This window comes from Thalassophryne amazonica, chromosome 15 (genome assembly GCF_902500255.1).
Source record: "Thalassophryne amazonica chromosome 15, fThaAma1.1, whole genome shotgun sequence".
Lineage (NCBI taxonomy): Eukaryota > Metazoa > Chordata > Actinopteri > Batrachoidiformes > Batrachoididae > Thalassophryne > Thalassophryne amazonica.
In genome coordinates, this window is record NC_047117.1 from 10,499,693 (window position 1) to 10,522,593 (window position 22,901).

Below are 22,901 nucleotides of genomic sequence, written 5' to 3' on the forward strand. Positions count from 1 at the left end.
ACCCGCCCGCTGTGCGTAAACAAATGACATCATAGCGCGCAGCTCAAGAACTGTTCGCAGAGGGGGGGAAAAAAAAAACAAACTGTTCGCAGAGGAAAAGACGAAAAGGCGAGAAGTGTGTTTTGGTCCAAATATGGATATTACGGATGATTTTCTCATGGATAGTACGACAATGAACATCAGCTAAAGCAGCCAGCTTGATGAGGACGCACTGCTGAATTTGAACAGCAGCGCGTGCACCGGCGACAAGGCAGAAGTGAGCCAACTTTTTATGTACGCGTTGCATGTTGTGTATCTCAGTAAAAAGTGATAATAATGCAAATAACATGCTGTTGTCGTGCGGTATGCATTTTTCTGAGTCCCGACGTCCATGCCCAGTCGCCCAAAATGACAGCTATTCGCCCGAGTTAGACAATGGTGGCAATGAAAATAGCTTGAATATCTCGCTGTGACCTTGAAACTGACCCCAAGGTCACCATAATTGACTGGTGTCAATGGATCTCCCTTACACTAAACATGAATGAAATTGGTCAACTGGTTCTTGAGATATTGCTCTAATAAGCGAAAACGGACCAATGGACTTGCTGAACGCTATGTACCCCAGTTATGTCATACCAGGGGGGATAACAATGCCATGAGAGGGCCCTCTGCTGAACAAACTATGTAATGACACCATTTTCAAAAGCCAATGTGTTTTTTGGAATCCTTTATTCAGTTAAATAAGTTTTCCTGTCTGCAAAAGTAACGCAGATAGTTTGTGAAAGGCTCATATCGGCCGTTATTATCAACCAACCGATATAGCCGTCGAGGTCCAGTTTGAATGACATTGTAAACAAAGCAACATACTCACTGTTTACACCACAAAAGACGCAGAAATTTTTGGTGGAGGAGGATTACATCTATAATAATTCACATAATTACATTTATTATGTGAATCTGTGTTAACATAACAAAAATGTATGCAAAATGTTTTATTAGAGATCAACAGCGACTGGCACAAAGTTAATTTTGTGTCAGTTCTGTCAGTCCCGATGTGTCTGTGACTGCAGAGAATTCTGTTATTTCACTTTAAAGTAACAGGCCCACAAACAGAAATGTCTTAAAGATCTTCCTGTGTTGGCGGAGGTCAAACATTTCTATGATATGAATTGTTTGCTGTCGATGCGCCACAATATGCCGGGCACAAAGCGAGGTAATTTGCAAAGCGGGCGTGGAAGATATCCCTGACATTCCTAATGTTATCTCACTTGCCAGCCCTCCAACGGAGACGCCAAACACATCTGATAACACTCTTCAGCAAAACTCTGCCCCGAATGACCACTTTCAACTTTAAAATGCCATTTTTAGCTTCGGGAGCATCCTGCAATTTATAAGAAAATGTGACCTTTTCTTATTGATGGGCAGCAGCAAATGCTTGTTTTTTTAAGGTTTTTCTTTAATTCTTGTGTGCCAAAATAATGAATGTGTTTTGTTTTCCTTTTTTAAACCAAGGTTTACTTGATTACTGATTAGTTTCTTTAATGAAATGGAGGAAAGCTCACTTTTGAAACTGCTGGAAAAGGCAAATATTCAAACATTTCTATTTAGACCTTCAGTGGACACACTAATGAAGACAACTACAGCGCCTAAATCTTTTGCACAGCTTGATATATGAGTTTGATTAAAATTATACATTATATGCCATTATATCTGGGGATAGGAACAGAGAACCAGTTCTTGCGGAGAACTGGTTCCAAATTTTCCAATCCATCAGAATCGTATGCCTCAGACTTGATCAATACCTTTTATCAATGCTTGATCCAGGTCGCAAAAATTCAAGTGTTCTAATTTCAGATGTACTAAGGTACCTGTGGGTCCAGCAAAAAGGGCAAACAATTGGAGTGATGCTGAAAACCTATAAGCAAACATTTTTCCACACAATAAACTGATCAGGAATCGATAAAGAATCAAACGGAAAAGCGGAATCAATGAAAGGCAACAGAGGGCTGCTGCTGCCGTGCCCTAATATCTATCTGTGGTGCAAATTTGGTGAGAATCCGTGGAGTAGTGTTGACGTAATCCTTCCAAGCCTATATAAAGTGAAATCTTGATTCACAATCCGGATCTGGATCACCTCCCAAATTCAGTGGAGTCTTCCATGCCCTAATTAGGGAGGGGTGTTATTTCAAAAAATCTGGAAATCTATCAATGTTTGCATGGAATATGGAAATATACACGGAATAAACCATAGCAGGATAAATTTGGGGTCATTTCGTTCCAAAAACCCATATGGACGGAGCCAGTGAAGATATCGGGTTCAAAAATCACCAAAAATAGACGAAAATGTCATATCTTGAGAACCGGTGCACCTAGAGACTTGAAATTTGACTCCAAATGTTGCTTGACCCCAAGTTTATGGTCAACTTCTATAGTAACAATAAGCCTATCTGGTGTTTTTTTTTAAGAGTAATTGACAAAAAAACTAATTTCAGTACATATGTTACGATCAATTGTAACAAACAAAATCTATGTAGTTTTTATTTCAGGAACATCAGTTGAGTGTAATCATCACATGTAAAGAATGACATGGCCACAATGAACTAATTATAAGAAACAGAGTGGTTTTCTACATCAACAACACATATACGACACACGCATTACTTGAAATTTTCAAACGCTCCATCCATATGGCTTTTTGGAACCAAATGACCCAAAAATTATACTGTTATGTTTATTCCATGTATATTTCCATATTCCATGCAAACATTTATAGATTTCAAAAATTTTTGAAATAACACCCCTTCCTACCCTAATATCTATCTGTGGTGCAAATCTGGTGAGAATCTGTGAAGTAGTTTTGACGTAATCCTTCAAAGCCTAAATAAAGTGAAATCTTTATTGAGAACCGGATCCAGATCCAGATCACCTCCAAAATTTAATGAAGTCTTCCACTCCCTAATATCTATCTGTGGTGAAAATTTCATCAAAATCCGTGCAGTAGTTTTGATGTAATCTTGCTAACAGACAGACAAATAAATAAACGCTGATGATTTTATTCCATCCTTGGCGGACGTAATTAGCCTTCATTTCAGTGTCTTTGCACCCGAATGCATTCAACAGCTACTAGCTACGCTACATCGACAGCTTTCACTGTTTGTTACCCCAAACAGATTTCAGTTTCCCACTGATATTCATCACTGATTCTCATTATTTTTTCTGTCATAATTAGTTTTTAATTATTATATATAATCTCACAGGAACTAAGATTTTAATTGAATGTGAAACATGTGACTTTTTCCAGCCACAGATCATCTACGCACACGAGTATAAACTGTCAGGCACAGAAATGACAAAACAAAAAGTCAGTGGTCAAACTTGGAATTTGCACAACAAACATGGGGAAACTCAAAGTCTGGTGATCAAGTGCCTTGATATGCAGCCGCTATCATTTTCAGTGTAACGCACATCATCATCACACAGACACACACACACAAAACATTCTAGCATTAATTACGTATCAAAATCATAAATGAGTCAGGCGCTAACATCATCTAGTAATTACATACAGCATTTAGAGAATACACAGTTTGTTTAGAAACAGTATCAACAATCTCATTTTCAAGCTAGTTAGCCAATACAGCGGCTTGGGCTCATGCTAATTGACACAACTAGCCTTCCAAATTTGAAAGCTACCAGTTACTTTTTTGGTTCCAGCAAGGTTTTGGTTTTCCATGGGTGGCCAAGTTCGGTCCTCGAGATCTACCTTCCTGACACTCTTAGTTGTCTCCCTGCTCCAACACACCTGAATCCAATGAGACTCGTTAAAACCCTACTAACGAGTCTTTCATTGGATTCAGGTGTGTTGGAACAGGGAGACAACTAAGAGTGTCAGGAAGGTAGATCTCGAGGACCAAACTTGGCCACCCCTGATAGACAGTTTCTCTTTGTTTAAAAATGTCATCTTAAAACATGGCCAAAAACTAAAACTGGCAGCAGAACACACATAAATATTCTCACCTTGATGAATTTCAGCAAGCACTTCACCATCTGTGGGACGTCTCATCATGGCTACCTAGCAAGATAGCGCTGTGCTACCGAGGTAGTATGTTGTAATGAAATTCATGAAGGGAGTGTATTTTTAATGTCTGTTCGTATACAGACGATACAGTAGTCTTTCAACTACTCCCTTTTTTGCTTGAGGTCACTACAGCAGATTAAGCTACTACTGGAAGGACTTTTTTTCTTTACTCCCTTCGGGAATATTTCGTATTCCAGCACAGCATGATTTTTCTAAGATTGGTTTGTTTGAATCTAGCTAGCTAACGTGATGACTACCTCAATTGAAAATTTTTGCTATTTGTTTCTACTGACTCAAAAGACAGCATTTCCAGTGGGTTGTGATGAGCAGTAACAATCAAAATTCAGTGAATATGAAACTGGGGAAAGGGGAAAAAAGCAAAAAATAAACAAAAAAAAACCTATATATATATATATATATATATATATATTTTTTTTTTTTTTTTTTTCCTGTTTTGTCCCAGCTCAGATTTACTTTTCCCCAGGAATTAATCAGTATTTGTCACAGTTAAATTAAATTATTTGGTTTTGACATTTCACCATATAAATGGCTGTTCCCTGATAAATATCAACATATATTTCCAGGCTCCTTGCTCTTCTGCCAATAACTCATCATTTGTGAGACGCTTGTTGTCGTCATGGCGATTACTTTTGACAGGCTGCAGCTGCTCAGAGGATGGGAGGGGTCAACAAGAAACATTGACTTTTCAGGAGGATCAGAGGGAGAAATATGCAAGTGTTTCAAGCACATACCCAAGTAGGCATCTTCAATGTAGATGGGTTTAATTAGCCTGGACACATTCAAGATCTTAAGAGGAAGGTCCAGGGACATAATGTAGGCCATGCCCAGTGGATATGGGGGGTACTCAGACTCTGCAATCACATAGTTTGGCATGTAGAACTTGTTGAATGGGTTTCTCATAACTGGGCTGTGCCACCACACCAATCCCGTCATGAAGTTTTCCTTGGGAGTGTTAAAATCCAATAATAGCTTCACCAAATTTTTGACATTGAGGAAGACATCGGCGTCGATCTTCATGACGTAGGAGGCCTTAACGCAGTGAGCAGCCAGCCACTCCAACATCACCATGGTCTTGATGGTCAGGTTGTGGTAACTGTCCTGGAAGTTGCTCTGGATCATGTCACGATGCCGCAGGTTCTCCTGCCTCAGCATCTCCTGCTCTGAGTCAGCATCAGCTCCTCCATGGAATCCCAGCACGAACAGAGTCTGGACCAACTGGCCCTCAACCAATGCCTCTTTGCCCCACGTCCTTCGGATAATGTCCCGAGCTTCCACATTATTAGGTGCCACTGGAACCATCAATACCACAAAAGGGATTGTGACCTTACAGGCCTTGGTGCCATCCATGATGAACTTGTAGTTTCGCGGGTAAGCCACATGGTACGGTCCAGGATCGTCCCATTGTGTTGGTGGTCCTTCGTTTTTCATGCTTAGAACAATGCCCTGCTCCCAGCTGTAGTACTGGTTGAGGTAAATTAGGAAGCAGGTGATGGCTACCAGGCTGCAGATGAAGATGGGCTTCAAGTAGCTCCTCATGTTCTCTAGAACAACTTAACAAAAAAAAACAAAAAAAAAGAAGAAGAAGAAGCAACGTCAAACACACATAATTTGATCTGATTAAAACTTAAAAGGTCACTTTCACACGTCATAGTTTGGTTGTTGGTTTGCACTACTACAAATTTTGAATGTGCACTATACTGCATATTTGCCTGATGTGCACATTCATTTAGAATGAAATCGGGTCAAAAATCAAACGTATTTCAGTGATGTTTCAGTGGCGGGAGAAGTGTTTCATTGTGATCGAAAATAGTGACAGATGGATGGATGGATACCAAAATAATGATTCTTCTGGTAATAGTTTCTTCCTTAAGAAAGATTCACAATAATAAAGTTGCATTTATGTATTTTGTGGCATTTTTAAAATGATGGTGAAAATGTGATGACGTTAGTAACTATGTTACCTTTGGCACTTTTATTTTCTCCCTCCTCACAGACTAACATGCAGCACTGCTGACAAACAAGTTGCCAAGTCTGCAGTTTTGCACACAGAATTGAACTATTTTAGAAGACTTGAAGCATATTTTTTCTTTTTATGAGGGTGGGGCACTAGCTGAATGCATTCTGCATGCAAATCACGTGACTAATATCTAAAAGCAAAAAGCTGCCACATTTAAATTAAATCTATTTGTATCCAAATCCTTACCAAACTGACTCCGATCAGCATGCAGGGAAATGAAAGTAAAAGCACAAAGGAACAGCTGATCTTTTTTCACCAAGCTGCTTGGCAACTGCCCTGTAGCCCTTTCCAGCCTTGTGGAGGTCGACAATTTTGTCTCTGGGGTCTTTGGACAGCTCTTTGGTCTTAGCCATGTTAGTAGTTGGAGTCTTACTGATTGTGTGGGGTGGACAGGTGTCTTTATGCAGCTAACGACCTCAAATAGCTGCTTCTAATTTGGAATAGTAAGTGGAGTGGTGGTGGACTTTTTAGAGGCGGACGAACAGGTACTTGAGGGCCAGAATTTCTGCTGGTGTTGAAATACTTATCTGCAGCAGTAACATGCAAATAAATTATTAAAAAAAAAAATAATAATACATTGATTTCCGTTTTTTTTTTTGACTGTGTCTCTCACAGTGGCCATGCGCCTAAGATGAAAATTTCAGACCCCTCCATGATTGATTTCTAAGTGGGAGAACTTACAAAATCACAGGGTGTTCAAATACTTATTTTCCTCACTGTACAAGTACAGTCACTTGCCCAGTTCCAGATCACTGCTGTAGTTTTTGCACCACCGTTTCTCGTAATCAGCACGAATAAGCTAATACTTGGTACCAATGGAAAGATTGATGTTGTGTCTACAAAGGACCACAAGCTCGACCGGATCCAGCCGTCCTTGTGATCAGCAGAGAAATCAAAACATCCAGTGTCTGCGGTGTGCGCGCTTTTTCTCACTCACGCATTCCTGCAAGTTTGAAAGTAACGATCTCTAAAATGTAGCAAAGATGAGTTAGCCATTCGGTGTTTTTGGTTCTAGAGTGGGAAAATACTTACTTGGGTAGAAAAGGTCAGTGTGTTATGTCTTGCTGTTTAATTGCTGCGCGCATTTATCTCCGACGCAAAAATTTGCCGGTTGTGGATCACTGAAGCAGCAGCCTCATGTCAGTACTTGTGAGTCATGTGGACTTTGGAGGTCATCTCAACATCACGAATGGACATGAATGTGGGGGCTTTTACTTTTTAATTCGGCAGAAATCTCATCTCCACACTTCATTTTTTGCTCGTAAAACGTATAACAGTGCCTTTCGAAACCAAGTAAATTCTCATTTAATAAGTATAATTTCTATCATTTTGTGTTCAAAACACATTCTCAGGCACAGTGTGTATCATTCTGCATTAGAAGGGCTCCAGCCAGATGCCAGGAATGACCCCAAAGTGACGCAGAGTGTCGTGATCCGGAACCGGCAAAAGTGATCCATTTCTGGCAGATGTTTGCACCACACATAATGTGGCTTCACACTTTAAGTAGAAGCGCTACTCCACCCAGACTTTTTCAGCTAAATAACATCCAAATACCCAATACAACAATACACAATTACAGGACATTTAGTTGCATTATGGCTCCGTATCCGGTTGTTAAGCGCTGATGTAACGCATCATGTGATAAATCTGTTTCCGGGTCCAAAGACCTCCATGTTTATAATTAAAGTTACGTCTGTATGATCATTTTAAGGATTTACAGTTTAAGTTTAGTTTGTGTTTACATTGTGCGCAAACCTCCGTCCCTCCCTTCTCCGCCTCCACCTCCGTTAAACGCATTTGTCTGGCTCTATGGTCAGAACACTTAATATTTTTTTTTCTTTTACTTTACATATTTTATTATGCACAGGTAAAATATACATGTCTGTTTGTTAATAAAAAAAAATAATTTATTACAATAAACAGGACGTTAAAGTGCAAACTTCACTTTCTCCCCGAACGACATGAACAGGAAGTGATCGCAGCTCACAGCAACTCCCATTGAAAATAACAGAGAAACAACCTGAGCGTCTGACATTTTTACATAAAACAAATGCCGTAACAACGTCTAAAAACCCAGTTAATATATCCAGGAGAGTTTTAGGCACAATATACAAAGGGTTTTACGTTGCGATGTTAATGCTGTTGTTCGTGTGCAACGGCGTAAGTGCAGCCTGATCAGAGCGTCTCAGTGCAGTTCTCAATGTTAACGACAGCGCGCCTTTTTTGTTTGGAGCCGGAAGTTGAAAATCACATGATGTGTTACGTCACACTTAACAACCGGATAGCGGGACTTTAAAAAAGGTGATCCAGAACTGGGCAACCGTCTGTAGTTCCAAGGTTTGCCACCAGAGTCTTGTTGTGCGAATAGTGAAACGAGAGTTATGGACACGGGGGTCGACCTAAAGTAATAGGTACTTGCAGCAGGCACCCCCCCCCCCCCCCCCCCCCCGCTCCCTTCCAAACGGTCTAGAACCGCCACTGCAGCACGGAGCACTAAGTTTTGCCGTCATTGTTTCTTTCTATGTGATGTGAACTAGTGGGCTTTTATTCTGCCTTTATTTAACCTTTGTTTATGCGGCTGAAGTGTGAAAAACACGCACATTAATGTGAAATAATCGAATTAGTGTCCAAGACGTCGCACACTTTCAGGAAGGAAGAGAATTACACAACTGAAAGACACTTATACTTTCACCTGTTGCCTTCCGGTGTTTAGCAACATTCGTGCGTGTTTTTTTTTTTCTCTCCTCTTATAAAAACTGAAAAGGAAGCGTGTTTTCGGTCCACGCGGCCTTCTGCTTCCGCGTGCGACACCGAGGACCGAATCACGCTTTAAACAACGCAACAAGACCAACAACTTACTTTTCAGTTCGTCTTAAAAGCGCCTCGGGACGTTGTTTTCCCGCTTGCCCCGCTTCATTTTCGGTGAAAAACACGAACGACAAGCACTTATTGTGGGCTTCCAAAAACCACACAGCGCCCACCCACCGAAACACAACTTCCTCACACGGGGAGCCGCCGCCACGACAACAAATAAAACGACAAAAACCAGCCGCTGTGATGAATTAAAACATCATATTACAGAACGTTACTATACGTCAGCGGCTGAGTTAAACACGGAAGTCGTAGTTTGTCGCCAAAACCTCCCCACAAACAGGCGTCCTGCTAATCTACTTTAAATAAGAAGTGTTTTTGTGTCTGTTGCTTTGGCAAGGCGCTGCTTTTTCATTTGCTGCTGCCACTCTGGGCGAATTCAAACTGTAATATCAGATTGAAATGATGCCATTTAAAGGGGAACTCTTACCATTTCACTTTATATGTGTAATAGGGAGGAAGGCTTTGGGTAGAGGTGGGTGGATCGATCCTAATATCGATACCAACGCTGGTATTGATATTGAACAATCCTCATGTAAAAAGATCGATACTCAAGCTTTTTTTTTTCTCTCCCGCATGCACTGACTGCTGCGCACGCATGTTCGTCAAAGTCTACTCTCTGTCTCTAATGCCGCGTTCGCCGCGAGCGACAGCAGCGACAGGTTGCCATGTAATCCCTATGGAACGACGCATTTTGGCGCCAAGTCACACAGCACGACGCAATGGACACGAATGAAGCGACGCGAGTGAAGCGATTTTGAGCGACCGGCGCGTTTGTGGCACGATATTGCGTCACATCACGTCACGTTGCCCTCCTCCCCAAGTTGAAAACTCGGAACTTTTTCGTCTCGTCGCGCCGCGATGACCAATCAGAGACTGAATATGTAGTGACGTGGAGATGTCTGGAGTTTGACTGAAGATGTGAACATGTCCATGAACGGGACAGGAGGTCCTCAAACTTTGTCCCGCAGAGGTGGAAGGACCGCTGGAAGCGGCCGTCATCCAGACGCAGCTCCTGCAGCAAATAATGATACTCCCTGTATTGGGAGCTTTCCACAACAACTCGCTCCGTGTGATCAAGGTCCGTCATGTTAACTTGACTTAATAACCGAAGCCGACGAGCAGAATGGAAGCTCCTCCTATTTGATGATGCACCGGGGCGAATTTTCGCAGCAAAAGCAGAGCGACACACTAATGCCGCGTTCACACTGGGCGCGACGCGAGTGACTGCAGCCACAGGTTGCCATGTAATCCCTATGTAAGGACGCGTTTTGGCGTCAAACCGCGCAGCGCGCCGCGAGTGAAGCGCCGCGAGTGAAGCGATTTTAAGCGTTTTTGTGCGTCACGTCATGTTGCCCTCCTCCCCAAGTTGAAAAATCTGAACTTTTTCGTCTCATCGCGCCGCGATGACCAATCAGGGACTGAATATGTAGTGACGTGGAGATGTCTGGAGTTTGACTGAAGATGTGAACATGTCCTGTATCTGGTAGCAGCCTGTGAGCAGGACTTATGTCTCTTTTGTCCTTTATTTCACAATCATGACAGAGTTTTTGGAGCGAGCAGCAACCCCACAGCAGCGGGAGCGGAGTTTCTTTTTCTTTTTTTATTTTACGTGCACGCGCGAGCAAATCGTCCGTGGAGATTATTTTACTTATAAACTACACAGATGTATAATAAAACAAATGGTGACTGGTTTCTAAACACAATTATGACAGAGTTTTTTGAGGAAGAGCGAGGAGCAACAAGCAACAGAGTTTTTCTTTTCTTTACGTGCACGCGCGAGCGAATCATCTGTGGAGATTATTTTACTTATTAACTACACAGATGTATAATAAAACAAATGGTGACTGGTTTCTAAACACAATTATGACAGAGTTTTTGGAGCGAGCAGCAGCCCTGCAGCAGGGGGAGCGGAGTTTTTTCCTTTTCTTTTTTTTACGTGCGCGCGCGAGCGAATCGTCTGTGGAGAACATTTTATTACTTAACTACACAGATGTATAATAAAACAAATGGTGACTCGTTTCTAAACACAATTATGACAGAGTTTTTTGGGGGGAAGAGCGAGCTGCAACAAGCAGCGGAGTTTCTTTTTTTTTTTTTTTATTGTTTACATGTGCGAGCGTGAATGGGACAGGAGGTCCTCAAACTTTGTCCCGCAGAGGTGGAAGGACCGCTGAAAGCAGCCGTCATCCAGACGCAGCTCCTGCAGCAAATAATGATACTCCCTGTATTGGGAGCTTTCCACAACAACTCGCTCTGTGTGATCAAGGTCCGTCATGTTAACTTGACTTAACAACCGGAGCAGATGAGCGGAATGGAAGCTCCTCCTATTTGATGACACATCGGTGCGAATTTTGGCAGCAAAAGCAGAGCGACACACCGGGCGAAGGAGGCACGTCCGTCGCCACGCGACCCCCACGAATTTGTGGTGTCTGATCGCGGCCGGTGTGAACGCGGCCTAAGAGCAGCGCTGCGCTGTGTCACACAACACGGAACAGCGCACCCTTGTATTGTAGTTTGTCAGCCCTCTACCTCAGGAGATTTTAAGTTGTGTTGAGTGATATTTTTAAACAAAAATGTTGATTGTGATAATAAAGTATTTTGTTGTCACGTACAATGTTTGGCGAAATTCTATCCTAGGTCTTTTGGATCTTTTGGATCTATGAAGCTTAAATATGAAAAAGTATGGGTATCGATATCGGCGATACTGGGCCTGTATTTACTTGGTATTGGATCAATACCAAAATTCCCGGTATCGCCCACCTCTAGCTTTGGGACCTGGGGGAACAGTTTATGACCTGGGAAGAGTTTAAAGCTGACATGGAATAGATGTGGGGCGGTGTCGCAGACCGAACGTCATTTCGGACCACAGCAGGGTGATGGTCTAGTGGTTAAGGTGTTGGGCTTGAGACCAGATGATCCTTGGTTCAAATCCCAGCGTGACTGGAAAATCACTAAGGGTGCTTGGGCAAGGTCCTTAATCCCCTAGTTGCTCCCGGTGTGTAGTGGGCATTGATTCAGGGTGAATGTGAGGTACTGATGTGTGCTTTGAGCTTCTGATGCAGATGGAAAAGCGCTATATAAACGCAGTCCATTTACCATTTTTCACCCATTAACACCCCGTTTCTGCTTCTCAGAGGCTCTTAGAGGCAGTATATTTGGTTACTGAGGCTCATCTCTGAGAGTGGCGCTAATTTCAAGATGTTCAAAATTTAGCAACAACAGCGTGGGACAGTTTGTATACAAGTTCGTACGAGGACTAACGAGGATTTTAGAGGCGTGTGTGGTGAGGACGAAGCTGCTAAAAACCCATTATCCGAGTGCCTGGCAACTACAAGGACCTGAGAGGCTATTTTTGGAGCGGCTCAGTCCTCTTGTGCACAATTCCACCTGCTTTCTGTGCCGGACGTTGTATATAAAATAAATAATTTGTAGCAGATTAAATCATTTCCTGTTGAACCTTGGATTTTGAAAACACCTCGAATCGCTTCTGGACTCACAGAAGACTGTTCCATCTGGACGCTTTTTTCTCTCTCTCCTGCTCCATGAGGAACGTACTTTGGAACAGCTGAAAGCTAACTATTTGTAATGTTTTGATAGCTTGGTAAAACAGTTGCATGTTCATTCCGAGCTGCAAAAGTATGTTTATGATAGATTTAACATCTTGTTAATGGATCAGATGAGGCGCACTCAGTGCGCGTTGACTGTCACTCAAGACGAGCATTTACGCAAAATGCTGGCTCGCCAAAGAGTGATTTTGCAGTCAATAACAGAAGAACACAAAGTTAAAAGTTGGATCACTGTGTCAAAGTGTAAGCCTGATCCCATCAGATCTCAGAAGCTAAGCAGTGGGGGACCTGGTTAGTACTTGGATGGGAGACCTCTTGGAACACCAGCGGCTGTGTGTGTTTCTTCAGGTAAAACTGGAGTTGCGTCAGGAAGGAGATCCGGTGTAAAACTTGCACCAAGTACCAATGCGGATCTGGCTCTATCCGCTGTGGCGACCCTGAATGAATCGGGAGCAGCCGAATGGACAACAACAACAATAACACAAAGTTAAAAGCTGGATCACGGTGACTGTAAGCTGCAGAAGAAATACTTTTTTTTTTTTTTTGGAAGCGATCCACAGATGCCGCCACCTCATTGTGGTGTCTTTTTTTTTTTTGTGGTCACAGAGAGCTGGATGAACACACAGAACTGCTGCTTTTGACTCTGGAACAGGTGAACAGCAGCTTGGCGCACACCAGGCAGTGTCGTGTCAAAGTAGTTATCCCCATCAGAATTTGTATCTGGGAGAGCACAGTCATTCAGTGCTGCATCTTTTTTGGACTGCGTTTAAAAAATGTGACATATTGAATGGATGCTGTGAATTGAAACCCCACTTTAAAGGGACAAAGAGGGCTGGAGATTTGGACCAAACCCATACCTAAACGTGCACCAACGTTACGTTATCATGGTGCTACATGGAACATATGTGGCTTGACGTGGATCATATGTGGCAACAGGAGTCACTCGAGGCTGGACGGGGCTCAAATGACAAATCAGTCATGGCTCACAAGAGGCTGATACCTGGCACATGCAAGGTACAGAGAGGCACATAGAGGCACCTCAGTTGTGGATACGTGATGGCTTAAAACATGGACCATTCTTCAAATAATCCATAACACACCCATGGGTGGCTCATTATTCATGGCTTATTATTCGGGGGACTGAGGCTTTACATTCAAAACAAAAGCAATCAGAGATTTCTGACATCTACCAATCTGCATGCTGATCACCTCCAAAATTCAGCGGAGTCTTTCATGCCCTAATATCCCTCTGTGGTTGAAAATGTGGTTGAATTTGTGAAGTAGTTTTGACAATCTTTCAAAGTTTATATAAAGTGAAACTTAATCTAAAATCTGGATCATCTCCAAAATTTAATGGAGTGTTCCATGGCCTAACATCTATCTGTGGTTGAAAGGTTTGTCAAAATCCCTGTAGCAGTTTTGAATAATCTTGCAAGCAGTCAGAAAGACAAACAAATAAATGCCAATGATTTTATTACGTCTTTGGCGGACGTAAAAATCTATGCAAATTGTTGCATAAATTTTTCTCGTTGAGACAGCAGTACCTTCTACCTTCTGTGCTCTAAGCAAATAAATGCATCAGCACATTTATTTGATATATATATATATATATATATATATATATATATATATATATATATATATATATATATATATTTGTGGTGTAACCATACACAGTAATCACGGTTCAATACGTACCTCGGTTTTGAGGTCACGGTTTGGTTCATTTTTCAGTACAGTATGGGAACAAAATGCAAAACCTAATTTGCTTGTTGTTTAAACCAACAATTTATTGTAACATTATACAAACAGGAAAATAAAATAATTGCAAAGTGCTGCCTGATAATAAGGTAAATAAAATGTTGTTAAATAAACATATGTCAACTGATTTCCTGAAAGCTGCGCTCCTCATGAGGTGTGAATTCACACACAGTGTAAATATAAGGTCTTACCTGTGCGTATTAAGTGAAGAAAAGTCGCTCTGCTGCACTTTGCGCCGTCAGATCAGTCAGGCCCCCCACCCCGGTTCTCTGTTTTGGTGCAACAAGTCAAAGAGCTGCACACGGGATGAAATCTAAAGAAAAAGTTATAAAATTACTCAGTTGTGGAGCAGGGAAGCCGTGCGCGCGCGCTGGATGACGTCCGTGACGTGTACTTCAGGGGGAAAAAAAAGCATTTAAAAAAATCTTAAAAGTTAAAAAAATCTTTCTGTCCAACATTTTTCTGTGTAAATATCTCATGTTACAACGTGGAGACCCGCGTCTTATAGACAAGTGCGGCTTATTTATGTACAATTTCTTTTTTCTTTTTAAAATTGGTGGGTGCGGCTAATATTCACGTGCGCTCTATAGTCTAGAAATTACGGTAAACACGTCCCGTACCGAAACGGTTCAATACAAATACATGTGAACTTACAACCTTTATATACATATACATATATATAGTAAAAGTAAGTCCCTTCGGCTGCGCACTTGTTTGCAGTCGGGGTCGCCACAGCAAATCCAAGGTGGATCTGCATGTTGAATTGGCACAGGTTTTACGCCGGATGCCCTTCCTGACGCAACTCCACATTACATGGAGAAATGTGGCAGGGGTGGGTTTATATCCATCCATCCATCCGTTTTCTTCCGCTTTATCCGGATTTTATATATATATATATATATATATATATATATATATATATATATATATATATATATATATATATATATATATATATATATATATATATATATATATATATATATATATATGGTTCTGCAGTACCTTTTCTTTTAAAAGCTGTAGCTTTCTAAAAACTGACATAGAAAGGTGTGTGTGTGTGTGTGTGTGTGTGTGTGTGTGTGTGTGTGTGTGTGTGTGTGTGTGTGTGTGTGTGTGTGTGTGTGTGTGTGTGTAAAAGCAGCCGATTTGTTGGAGGAATTTTGTGCTGAAATACTCGTTAAGCCAAAGTGATCGATAATGAAATGAAACATAAACACAAACCTCTCAAACTTCTGAAACTGTGTACAAATGGTAAAAAATGTTTTATTTGTGTTGTTTTAACGTTTCCTGAACAGATTTTAAAATGAAAATGGTCTTTTTGATCAAATGAGATAAATATTAAAGGGGTCATATCATACAAAATCACTTTTTATCTACATTTTACATTTTCATGTCCTTGATATTTTATGTTCAACATCTCAAAGTTTTTGATTTGATTTAAGCATAGTTCGGTACCAAGCCAGCAACCTATAGCTTATCTCAGCTGTGTCCAGGACCAGAATGACAAACATCGGTGGTTCCGTACATCTGTTAGATTTGTTCCTATCATTGGTTTCATGGCTGGACTTCTTCTGAAGGTGGTAATGATGTTCTACTAGATAGACAAACAAATACATTTCCAAAGATGTTAGAACGGCTCTAACATCTTTGGAAATGGCTTATGACGAAACTGATCTGAAAACCTTTGAATAAAGTGAACAGAAGTCACAAAATGTGGTAAATGACATTGATGCTGACAACAACTTCATCAATATCAACAATAGCTGCAGTTATTATTTGGCCAAATAGTTTGATCGAGTACTCAAATCAGATTATGAATGGTGATTGATCCACTTTAATAGACCGTTTGATTTCAATTTATTTCTTTTATATAGCACCAAATCACAACAAAGCTGCCTCAAGGAGGCTCTTCACATGAGAAAGGTCTAATCTTACTTACCAACACCCAGAGCAAGCACACACGTGAGTGGTCAGGAAAAACTCCCACTGATGATGTTGAGGAAAAAACCTCAAGAAGACCAGACTCAGAGGGTGACCTAGTGCTTAGGCCATTCTAACAGCTCCAAGGTTTTTTCAAAGTTTTTAACCAAGGTGCAGAAACAATAGAATAGTGTTATCTGTGGTGATGTCAGTGTAGGACTACTTAAAGAGAAGGAACACAAACCAACTGAGGAGTTCATAAATTTAATGTACAGCTTGTTTTTTTTGTTTGTTTTTTTTTAATCCAGAATCCCCCAGATGCAGTAGAATAACAAAACACTGTGCAAGATTAATTGACAACATATTCATAAAATACAGCAAGTGGCCTACTCGTAAGTGACATTAGTGATAATTTGCCATTGACAATGGCAAATAAGTAATAACAATAAGTAATATGAAGGATGCATTTAATGGCTTTAATCAACACTTTGGAAATATTGGTCTTGAACTGGCAAAAAAGATAGTCGAGCTGCAATTAAAGAAGGGGCAGTGCAAGGCAATCTGGATAGAAATCCATTATCAATGTATCTCAGTCCAGTTGATGAAAAGGAAATAATAGATATTGTTAATAAATAGAAGAACAAAAATAATCTGCAGATTGGAATGACACTGACATGATAGTGATTAAAAAAGTCATTGAAAAAATTGCAAAACCATTAACTTTTATTTCTCTGTTCAGTTTTTTCAAACTGTTTCAAGCCTGTTACTCAGTGGGCATATTCGTAGATTAAAAAAAAAAACTTTTGACACCTTTAACAGCAATAAATTTATTTAAAAAAGGAAAAGGTTTTGGCACCCACGGAACTGTATCGAACTGGTTGAAAAGATATTTAACAAACAGCCTGCAATTTGTACACATAAATGAATATAAATCAACATGTATTAATATCACCTGTGGTGTACCTCAGGGATCTGTTTTGGGTCCAAAACAGTTCCTCAGGTACATAAATGACATATGTCATGTGTCTAAACCTTTAAAATGTATTTTGTTTGCTGATGACACAAACATTTTTGTTCTGGGTGCAAACTGTTCACATTGTGTCTCAAAATCTGGACCTGTTTTAGACTGTGTTGGGTTTTGGAGGACTGTTGGTTTGAGCTTGGTCCACCTTGGACATTTTGTGGGTCTCTGGAGATCTCTGTTTCAGAGCAAGGGAGACTTCTGCAAAGCTTATATCGAGATTTGGTGAAGCCCGCGGGGGGGTGCTTCAAGCTCAAGGGCTGGAAGTTGAGTTTTAATAGTTAAAACTGAATGATGTCTGGTGGGTTTATCCTCTCTTTTCATTTCTTTTGTGAATCTTTTGATGCAGGATCGGGCAAATACTGAATAGTGGCCTTCTTGGGGTCACCAAGGAGTAAAAAGTGGTGACTGGTAGACAACTGGAGGTTCTCAAGGAACATAGTTTTAAAATTGAGATCTTCCTCCATGCCTGGCTCATTTCGGGTGCGAAAGTATACAAGAAAAAGATGGCATACTATTTTGGGGCCTCTTGCCTACCCTGTTTTACTACCATTGTTGCAGCTAAGTATGGGTTGTATGGAAGGAGTATTCCTACTCCATTGCCATACAGAGCTTCTGAAATTCCTACTCCACCACTTTGGGTTGGCAATCGATGAACCTACTAACCTCACATCTAAAAGTTTGTTTTACAAGATAAATAAGCTCATCAGTGGTACCTTGAGGAACTCTTCAGAGGAAATACCCTATGTTGCTCAAGTAAGCACCAGTGTTTAGGAGCCACCTAGGGTTGGCTCAAAGTGGATTATGTGGAGTGCCATCTCATGAAGTTCTTGATCAGTGACAATCGGAAGAGGCTGAACGTGTGGAGGAGGACCGCAAGGTAATTTTTCAGAAGATTCATGATACCTGTGACAGTTTTCTTGATGATATTTCTTATGTCTAGTTGTGTCCGGTTTGTTTTTCTGTTGGTATCTACTATGTTCATTGAGAGGCGGGAGCAAAGAGAGTCCGGAGACATTCCTTGTATGTGCATTCTTACTTGGCCAATTAAATCTGATTCTGATACTGATTCTGAAATGTAGCGGCCACCTTTGAGGTCAATAGGATGCAGTGTGGGATAGTTAACTGCAGATGGCAGCACTTTTCATATGGCTTTTTTTTCAAGAAATTCTGTTAGCTTAGCCTGGAAATTCCTGTGTTATTCAATCAGGTTTTCAGTGAGCAAGACTTCACAACGTGAACGAATTAGTTAAGCTATCTTCACCAGCATTTTTCACTAAATAAATTGCAGATTTATACAATGTCCCACAGAGGGAAACTCTTGAAATTAGCAATATCTCACAGTCTGTGCGTGCGGTTAGCGGATGCTAAGCTAACTTGCCCTTGCGTGCTCTCCAGATTGTGATCAGATTTAAAATCAAGTGTATTTCTAGGAGGTTAAAATTGACTAAGGAACTTGGTGTGTTACAACAGTTAGCATTTCATTGTTTGACTAGTGTCATTTCCCAGGTCGTATGAGCTTACATGATTTTTTATGTGTTTGTGTAAAGGTGTATATGTTGTCTCATTTTTCTTTTCTTTTATGAAGTATTTATGATTTTATGTTCTGTATCTGTGATTGCACCAAATCAAATCAGTATCAGTTTAGTGCCTCTAGTTTTAAGCTAAAATCCGTTAGTGTGGATTAGTAGGCTAATGTCTGTCAGTGTGGTCTGGTGGACTGGCTTGATCCAGTGTGGCAAACAGCGTTTCGGATTACTGAGTTTACTGTTCGGCTGTTGTAGTGAGTAGCAATACATTCGGCATGGTGCACCAAAACAGGCCATGTCCAAGCCTTGCCAAGGGTTGAGAGTCGTTCGGTAGCTAGCTAAGCATAATTAATTATATTATTTGATTATTACAAAACTCTTTTTCAATAGCATGACATATTCCACATTAGCCAAGGACCGCCTAAGGAGGGGAGTCAGATGTGGGCAACAGTTTTATTCACTTTTAATTAAACCAGCTAGCAGGCGTTTAGCAGTGCCTGTGTTCGGCTTAGCGGGACACCCTGCAACAGCATCCCAACACAAATCCTGTTTCCACCACCATGCTAACATGGTGGCCCAGGCTTCTTCAATTCTCTCCAGAACCTCACCAGATCTTCTGAAGTCTGAAGAATGTATGTGAGGACCTTGGAGAATTTGCACCGGTTGAACCTTGTTTTAAAGCGCCTGAACTTTGGGTATTTTGGTGGCGTTGTAATTCGAAGCCCTAATTGTTTCATGCACATTCCGATGTAAGCGTCTTCTATGTTAAAAGGTGGGATCATTTTTGAAATCTCCACAAATTTTTCTGGAAGATCATTAGAGAACAAATACCCCATGCCCACAGTGTAAGGTGGGTATGTCTCGTCTGGATACATCTCTTTGGGGACGTACCATTTAGAGTCATTTGCACGAACAACAGGCCTGTCCCGTGCAATCCTCCCTGTTAGGTAGTTCACCTTGGGGATGCCTGGCTTGTGTAACATTATGATCAGATTGTCAATGTTCAGGAACATGTCCGAGTCAATCTTCATGCCATATGCTGCTATACGGCAATGGGTGGCCAGCCAGTCCATGATCACCATAGTTTTGATGGTCAGATTGATGTAACTGTCAATGAAGTTACTTTGGATCAGGTCGTCGTACTGTAGATTCTCCTGCCGGACCTCCTCCTGAAGCCCGTTGATGTCCTTACTAGGGAGGCCGAGCACAAAAAGAGTCAGGACCTTCTCACCCTGGACCACTTTCTCACTGCCCCACGTCTTGCGGATGGCATCACGCGCCGCCATGTTGTGTGGCGCTACTGGAACCATCAGGACCAAAAAAGGGTTCATGGTTGTGCAGGCGTCTTTATGGTTGATGATAAAGCGGTAGTTGCGTGGATAAGCTGTGTGGTACTGAAAGGCAGGTGGTTTATGTGTATCATTTAGTTTGAACTTGTGTTTTGGATGAATATGGTAAGAAGTTTGATTATTCATTTTGGTAATGTTGAACATCCTGTTGTAGTGCTCATTAAGTGGTAACATGCTCTGGCTTTTTAGCAAGTCCCTCCACAGGAGGGTGTAGCACATGACGACGGTTATCACACAAAACAGGAGCAGCAACTGGAATCTGAAGTGAAACATCATCTTCTGACGAAATGGTCTCTCTTCATTTTGTCTAAAGGAAAAGGAAAGACAGTTGAAGTTTGTTGGATACCAACATTGTATTCAGATTACACGCTTGAAGGCTCAAATGCAATTTTTTTTTATATGAACTTCAAACTGATGATTTTATGTTCATATTTATACCATAATTCTCTAATTGTGAAATCTGTGTGTCTATTAATGGGTCAGCCTGTCTGTTAAAAAAACTCAAAAATCTCTTATTGTTATCATTATCATCATTATCTTTTTTCAGGCAATTACGTGAAGATGTGCAATAAATCTTTTCTAATCTAAATTGTAACTCTTAAATGTGTAATTTTAAGCACATTATAAATCAGTGGAGGCATTCCACTCATGTTAACGTTAGCCCATTAGCATCGCATTATGTGTATGTATGTATTTTTCAGCACTTTATAAATCTCTTTGTAATGGAGACACTCAGCTCTTGCTAATGTAGATGTGATGACAGCGCCTTGAATTTTTTTGTAACATGAATCACTGTTTGACACCTGTTAATATGTACGAGGTCTGTTAGAAAAGTATCCGACCTTTTTATTTTTTGCAAAAAACATATGGATTTGAATCACGTGTGATTGCATCAGCCAAGCTTGAACCTTCGTGCGCATGTGTGAGTTTTTTCACGCCTGTCGGTTGCGTCATTCGCCTGTGAGCAGGCTTTGTGTGAGCAGTGGTCCACCCCTCTCGTCGGATTTTTATTGCGAATAAAATGTCTGAACGATTTGGAGCTTTGCTGCATCAAATTTTTCCAGAAACTGTGAGAGACCTCCAGGTGGACACCATTCTGAAAATTCAGATGGCTTTCAGGGACGATTTTATGGGGATTACACAGATTAAGGAATGCTCCAGCTGGTTTAAAGACCGCCCACAGCTGCTGAGAGTGCACGGCGCTCCGCGCGCCGATCGACAGGCTCAAACCCCGCTGAAACAACCAGATCATTTCCAACGTGAAGGCTTTGTTGATCCGGAACATGTTCTGTGAGGCTTCATCACGGCGCTGCTTTGCGCCATGCGGCTCTGCCGCGAAGCGTGGAATTCCTCCGCTCCTCTTTCCATGACAAAAACTCCTGTAACAGTGGAATGTGCCGCTCATTTCCAAACTGGATGCTGTTTTGATCCGGGACATCGTCTGACTGGCACAGGAATTGTGGAAGACGTGGACATCAGCACTTTTCGGCACATTGTGACAGACGTGCAGAGGAATTCCGCGCGTCGGGAGGGACCGCATGGCACAAAGCAATGCCGTGATGAAGCCTCACAGGACATGTTCCGGCATGTCCAGCTCATGCACAATTTCTCGGATAGTCACACGACTGAAAACCCACCGACAGCCGTCTGAAATCCATTTCAAAGCCGTCCTGAGAGACCAACACGGAGGTGGTTTTGTCCCGCGCCATGAGCGGCACGGTGGCACATTCCTACGCTCCTCTTTCCATGAAAAAAAAGCGTGAGTTTTGTCATGCCTGTCGGTGACGCCATTCGCCTGTGGGCAGGCTTTGAGTGAGGTGTGGACTCCCCCTCCTGTCGGAATCTCTTTGTCTGAGACACTGCAGGGAGACGGCGCGCGTTGCTTTATCAAATTTTTTCAGGACCGGTGAGGGATATCCGTGTGGACACTATTCGAGAAATTCAGCTGGTTTTCGGTGTAAAGTTTAACGGCTGATGAGAGATTGTGGAGTTTCTTTTGCTTTAAGCACAGCCCACAAAGCGGATCGGCGCGGCGCGGTCGGAGGTGGTGTCCGTCTGGCTGTTTCGAGATGAAAACATCCTAATTTAAAGCTCTGTTCACCCAGGACGTCGTCAGAGAACAGAGAAGTTTCAGAAGAAGTCGGCATGAGGAGTTTATGCGGACATTCCACTGTTAAGGGAGATTTTGTAATGAAAGAACATGCGGACGAATTTGCCGAGTCGGATCCGTGACGACGTGGCAAATCCGTCTGCGCCACGACATGAAAAACACCTCCTTGTTGAAAAGCATTTGTAAAATTCAGGCGGCTTTTGATGGCTTTCAACAAGTGAGTATCTGAGAAATTGTTTAACAGCTTGGGCATGTTCCAACTTGTCCGTTAAGGTTTCCAACGGAGGTGTTTTTCCTGTGGCGACCCCCCGCGGTCGGACCCAGCCCGACATGCGAATCTGCCCGCACGTTCTTTCATTACAAAATCTCCTTTAATAGTGGAATGTCTGGATAAACTCCTGATTCCGAATTCTTCTGAAAGTTCTCTGTTATCTCACGACATCTTGGGTCCACAGAGCCTGAAATTAGGAAGTTTTCAGCTTGAAACAGCGAGACGACGACGCCTCGGAGTGCAGATCGCCTTCAGGCGCCGTGGGCCCTCCTTACAGCGACAGTAAAACTCCAAAATCTCTCATCAGCTGTTAAAATTTTCACCGAAAACCAGCTGAATTTATCGAATGGTGTCCACTCAGTTGTGCCTTACAGATTTTGAAAAACTTTTTATCAAACAAAG

At 41.7% G+C, this 22,901-nt stretch overlaps 2 protein-coding genes across 2 annotated transcripts; both read right to left on the reverse strand.

Annotated features, from left to right (window-relative positions):
- Positions 1–4,482: 4,482 nt before the first annotated feature.
- LOC117526499 (beta-1,3-galactosyltransferase 5-like) lies at positions 4,483–7,315 on the reverse strand. Its single transcript, XM_034188566.1, has 2 exons — positions 7,311–7,315; positions 4,483–5,628 (listed from the first exon to the last, which is right to left on the reverse strand). Exon 2 carries the CDS (start codon positions 5,612–5,614, stop codon positions 4,625–4,627), a length of 990 nt encoding a protein of 329 aa, XP_034044457.1. The 5' UTR covers positions 5,615–5,628; positions 7,311–7,315; the 3' UTR covers positions 4,483–4,624.
- Positions 7,316–19,332: 12,017 nt separating this feature from the next.
- LOC117525791 (beta-1,3-galactosyltransferase 2-like) lies at positions 19,333–20,337 on the reverse strand. Its single transcript, XM_034187730.1, has one exon. It carries the CDS (start codon positions 20,335–20,337, stop codon positions 19,333–19,335), a length of 1,005 nt encoding a protein of 334 aa, XP_034043621.1.
- Between the last annotated feature and the right edge of the window lie 2,564 nt (positions 20,338–22,901).

Coding starts and splice junctions, on each gene's coding strand:
- LOC117526499 (XM_034188566.1), bottom strand. CDS start 5,614: ATGAGGAGCTACTTGAAGCCCATCTTCATCTGCAGCCTGGTAGCCATC.
- LOC117525791 (XM_034187730.1), bottom strand. CDS start 20,337: ATGTGCTACACCCTCCTGTGGAGGGACTTGCTAAAAAGCCAGAGCATG.